Raw genomic sequence first — 6,000 nt, forward strand, 5'->3', positions numbered from 1 at the left:
AACCAAATGTTACTGAAAACCATCTAGATCTTTGGAAGATAGTTGAGTTTTTTTAGATGGATAGATAGACTTCTTGTTATGGAGAACAAAAAAGTTTAGAATTACAGTAGTACAAACTGTCATCTCAGAGGAATATCCAGAAGTCTAAAGTGCTTTGTTGGTGAATAGAATACCATCCTTTGGCTTATTCTCCAGCATTGTACTTGTAGTTAGTCACACTCATTTTTACTATAGTCACGTACATATATTTTTAATACCTTGTATACCATTGTATGTCAGACTGATAGATACAGTTCCTTACTACAATGGAGTGATGTAACAAATGATACAAACTGAGCTGCAAATTATGTTTTTGTTTTTTTAAATAAGAACTTCATCTGTATTAAACTGACTACATCCAATTCTCTCTTTTATATTTTATTAAAATGCAGCCATACCAATCTATTCAGTTCCATGGTTACTGGTGCCATTTAGGTTTCCACAAAGCAGGTTATTAGTAACACTTTTGCTTTTTTTTTTTTATTTCATTATACGTGAATGATAACTTCAGCAATATGTCAAGGTTAAAAACAGAAATTTGATTTTATTTATATGGCACCATACAGAAGTTAACACCTATTGTACGCTCCCACCTCAGGAAATCAAAGATGTTGTTAGATTAAATAATAATAAATGGTTAATTAACATACTAGGGAACTTCCCCTGGCAGGCTAACTGGAGTTGTCCCACTTCTGATGGAGTAGCTTTGTTAGAGGATAAGGCTAGCCAAATATGAAGGAGCTAAAATTTAGTTCAGTCTCTGAATATCTATAGGTGACATTCCCACTTTGCTTTACATTCACAGAAATAACTTACATCTGTCTTCTTTACTCTAAATAAATATATCAGATAATCAGTGGCATTACATGGTCGCAGGGGACGATCGCTTGACCGCCTCTTTATGCTGTGGTAAAAACGAGGCTGCTTGCACAAGCAGCTTTAATGTGACCCTGCTGCTTTTCTTGCCTCCTCCTGCTTTCCTGCCTCCTCCTGCTGGTCCAAAATGGTCCACAAGCAGCCAGTCCAAGCCGCTAGAAAGAAAGCTGCGGGTGAGGTAAGGGGATAGAGAGAGCCAGTGAGTGAGGGGTAAGAGAGGTAGTATGTATGACTGTATGTTAGAATGAGAATGTATTTATAAGTGTGTGTGTTAACATGAATGTGTATGTATACTTGTGTAGGCTTTTTGTGTGTGTATGTGCATGAATATGTAAGTGTTTGGGAGCAAATATGGCACAGATAAGCTGTTTGGGGACAAAAATGGCACAGGCAAGCTGGGGTCAAAAGATGGCACAGACACGTTGTTTGTGTTGCACAGATGACACAGGCAGGCTGTTTAGTGGCAAAGATGGCGCATGAAAGCTGTTTGATGTCAAAGATGGCACAGAGAGGCTGATGGCATCGGCAATCTGTTTGGGGACAAAGATGGCACATACAAGCTGTTTGGGGACAAAGATGGCACTGACAAACTGGTTGACAAAGACAAAACAGCTTGTTTGTGCCATTCTTGCCCTCAAAACAGCATTTCTGTGATATTTTTTCCCCTAAACATGTATGGGGCAAATATGGCACATACACGTTTAGGGGGAAAAATATCACAGAAATGCTGTTTTTATGGCAAAAATGACACAGACAAGCTGTTTGGGGACAAAGATGACACGGGCAAGCTGTTTGGTGACAGATTCTACAGACAAGCTGTTTGGTGGCAGATATGGTACAGGCAAGCTGTTTGTGGGAAAAGATGACACTGACAAACTGGGGACAAAGATCACACAGGCAGGCTCTTTCATGGCACTTGCAAGCTGTTTGAATGGCAAATATGGAACAGGAAGGCTGTTTGGGGCAAAGATAGACCAGGCAGGCAAGCAAAGATGACACAGGCAAGCTGTTTGGTGGCAAAGATGGCACATGCAGGATGTTTGTCACCAAACAGCTTGTCGATGTCTTAAAAGGCTGCCTGTGCCATCTTTGCCACCAAACAGCTTGTCAATGTCTCAAAGATGGCACAGACAAGCTGTTTGGTGGCACATAGTGAACATTCAGGCTGTTTAGTGCCAAAGATGGCCCATACAGGCTGTTTGACCACATCAACAAGCTGTTTATGGCAAAGATGGCACAGACAAACCGGGCAATTACAAGCTGTTTGGGGACAAAGATGGCACAGGCAACCTGTTTGGGGGGATAGATGGCACAGGCAGGCTATTTGGGGGCACTAAAGAGCCGGTTGACAAAGATGGCACAGACAGGCTGCTTTGGGGGGGACATAAATGCCACAGGCAAGCTGTATGGGGCAAATATGACGCATACATGTTGTTAAGGGGCACAAATAGCACATATATGCTGTTTTGAGGGCAAATGTGGCACTGTGGGACATATTACTTGTAAGGTCAGGGGGGCCCAGGTCATTTTTCACACCAGAACCTTGTGGTTTATATTTATGCCCCTGCCAACAATAGTAAAAATACTGTAAAAAGTATTATATGTTTATGAGTAATTACATAAATGAGGGTCACGTGTAATCAAGGATGTAGCATGTGTCAAGGAAGACACTAATGTTTCAACAGCAGCTATTAGTCATGTGGCAAGCGATGAAGTAACGTCAGCAGTTGCAAGTGCGTGCATAGGCAACGTGACTGCGTTTTCAGCATCTGAGTGTTTTGGGAAAATTATGCTAGTTAACAACTATATACTTTATTTGTATGGCTTGAAAAGTTCAGACCACATTACCAAGAGGAGTTACAGGAGATAAAATTGGAAATGCATGTACGCACACGGCACCATTGTCTTTTTATTATTATTATTTATCATTGAAGTAGTGCATTTTTCATTAAAGCTTTGCATATCTTACTGTTTAGCGTAATTTTACTTCATAATATTTCCTATTGTGTGTGAATATTGTAATACCTTGTTCCACATTCTTTCATTTATGTTTCATGTTCTTTCTAAAAATCTTTTTTGATCTATAATCACTACATGTAGGGATTTGTCTTTATAAGAACCCCATTCCTCTTCCTTATGGATGTACTCCACTTAGTGTTACTAACCCAGTATAATTGATTTTGGATGGAGGTGAATTGTTACGCTGATTAAAAAGGTGTGTCTGCATTATACATGGTTCATTACAACATGCTATGGCTTTTAATCTCAGTAAAGCAGCCCTGATAGACTGTGGGGAAAATGATAATTTAAATAAAGTATTTTCTTTCCATAAATATGCATATATAGGGATTTTTCCTAGGACCATACACTCTTCATCATTAGGGATGCTTTGACGAATTGGAGGTTACCAACATGGGATGGGGCAGAATATATAGGCGATCTCATTTCTGGCTTTCCCAGAGACTCATGGACTTATGGTAAAATTGTGTTACTAAAGCCAACATTGAGGCTATTGGAAGCCATTGAATAGATGCCCATAGAAGGGACAATGGTTGTTATTCAGTTAAAAAGATAGAAGATCATTGCTACAGGATCAAGCGTGGATCAAAATGAAGAAACACATTTGAGAGTGATGCCAGTTAGATGAAGATCACTATAATCAATTTGGACAATAAAAAGGGAATTGATCACTGTTTTTGCTTCACTCTTATGAGTTTTATAGTGAGCTGAAATAGCAAAGAATGTCTGAAGAGCTTTGCAGTCCTCATTCTATATCTTTAATGGCACATTTACCAACATGTTTGGAAAAGTATTCTTGTTGCTCATTCATGGAAATAATCCAACATTCCTCTCCTAGATATAGCAACAGATTGCTGTTGTTTATAATGAATTTAATATCACAATTATGGGTTAATGATGTTTCATTAATTCCCATTTTTCTCAATATGAGTATGTTTATCATTTTAACCATATAATTGGGAGCAACTATTTTTTTTAACTACATGTACATTGAATGGCTGGCTCTCTGACATTGTGATTTGTGCCTCTTTTGCTCCATTTCTGGGTAGGGCTGTATCAGTTAATGACTTAAGGCAGCCTCGGTTTGAAAACAACCCCAAATAAACTGGCCCTGGCCGTCTTGAAACATCATGGTGACCCACCGATCTGCATACCCCAATCTGAGTTACACTTTTTTTAAGTATTTTATTATTATCATTATACTTTATAAAGCGCCAACAGATTCCTCAGCGCCCTGCTTTGCTGCAACAACCGTGTGTATATATATATATATATATATATATATATATATATGAGCCAAGTATAGCATCAGTCATCACCAGTTACTTTGCTGACCCTTTCATGAGGGGTGGGGTTAGCTGCTGTTAGCATTGAATTGTTCAAAAATGGGAGGGGAATCAGGTATTGAGTGGGCGTGGCTAAACGCTGTTCCCCAGAAAGAGCAGAGTGACCCGGAGACCCAGGGAAGCAGCAGGGAGTTCCTAGGTATGAATATCTCATTGACATGGAAACATTTAAAAATGTAATAGGAATGATATCATGACATCTGTAACAACAAAATCTTTTATTTATGGTACACCGCAATATATTATATATATATATTATATATACATTTAATTGCATATTCTCTTGTGTTTCAGGTGGTTGGTGACTTGCTAGAATTCTGCTTCTACACATTTAAGGAATCTCAGGCACTAAAAGTTGAGTTCCCGGCAATGCTTGTGGAGATAATTAGTGATCAGTTACCAAAGGTGGAGTCTGGGAATGCAAAGCCTTTGTACTTTCACAGAAAGTAACCAGAGAGGTCTTCAAAAAAAAAGAAAAGAACTTTGCCTTACATTTTCTCTGAAGTTCCATACTCAAGCAGGACAGCAGAAACTACGTATCGACATTCTAAATAAAATTCTGTCAGCTAAATAAAATAACAATAAACCTCAGACTGTTCGGGGTCTAGAAACTATTGTGTCTAGAATGGAAGAAAATGATACACACATCCCCCAAAACTTGAAATTTACTCCTGTTTCTATGGATAAAAAGCCATATCTAGTCAATAACTGTTTCATTTTGATATTTTAACATACTGAAGTTTTAAATACACCGTGGAGTTTCTGGGCTTTGTTTGTTTTAAAAGGGTTTATGGACAAGCAAGGACATTTAAAGGCTTACCCTTGGTTTGCCTACAAAGTGTACAGTTAATATGGGGCATTAAATATTCTTTTCTTGTACAAAACAAACTAAGAAATGTTTAAAATATACATTTGATGTTGAATGATCACATCCTAATCATGGCATCTGCTGACCCATGCTATCTGTCATATGGTAGGTTTAAGGTTCAAGTTTTTTATGTTAGCTGCAGTATTACACCTGATGATGGGGCAAAAACTATTTGCCAAATGAGTATGCAGCAAGTTTAACCTGAACCTAAGTGTGTAAAGTAGACCTATTGAATGAAAAGGAAAACGATAAACTGTTTAAAACAAATGCCCTGTCTCAGTTTTTAGTAGCTATATTGTGCTGGCTTTACAAAATATGCTGTTCTGTATATTGCTGTATATGTATAAATTGTGAAGGACCTGAATCACAGAATATATGGAAATTTTGTAAATGCAGAAAAAAAATCTTTGATGAGGAAGAGGACGAATGGAAAGTATAGGAAAGTATTTTTTGAAAGAATTCTATTTTGACGGAGACTATTTAAATACTATGTTTGTCTAAAAAAGGCATTTTTTTTTTTGTAGAGTGAAAATGTTTTGCATGGATTATGAACAGTTTACAGTGTATTTAAGGAAAAAGGGAAAGCTGTGCCTTTATAGCTTCATATCTAATTTACCATTTTACAATATCTGTTTGTAAATAGACTCCATTTTAATCCAGTTTAATTCATGTCAGTTATATTTAAGATTTTCTACTTTTTTCTGTAAAACAAAAAGAAAAACACAAACTCCTCTTTTTTGTGTACTGCTTGCAAGTAATACCGGAGCACACTTTTTAGGGATTCTGCTTCCTCTTTCCTTGTGGATGACACTATTTTATGTTTTCGGTATCTTATCAGAAGCACTTATATGA

The 6,000-nt window shown here is 37.5% G+C and overlaps 1 protein-coding gene across 3 annotated transcripts in view; it reads left to right on the forward strand.

Moving 5' to 3' along the window:
• LOC149287398 (mineralocorticoid receptor-like) overlaps positions 1 to 4,730 on the forward strand; it is a 146,965-nt gene extending 142,235 nt beyond the window's left edge. For all 3 annotated transcript variants that reach the window (XM_089492946.1, XM_089492947.1, XM_089492948.1), the window contains one exon: positions 4,575 to 4,730. In XM_089492946.1, the coding sequence (XP_089349072.1) occupies positions 4,575 to 4,730 (156 nt within the window). The remainder of the gene's footprint in view (positions 1 to 4,574) is intronic.
• The last annotated feature ends 1,270 nt before the right edge of the window (positions 4,731 to 6,000 follow it).

The sequence above is a fragment of the Sceloporus occidentalis genome, unplaced genomic scaffold, assembly GCF_023333645.1.
Source record: "Sceloporus occidentalis isolate IW3139 unplaced genomic scaffold, rSceOcc1.0.p SCAF_61, whole genome shotgun sequence".
NCBI classification, from domain to species: Eukaryota; Metazoa; Chordata; class Lepidosauria; order Squamata; family Phrynosomatidae; genus Sceloporus; species Sceloporus occidentalis.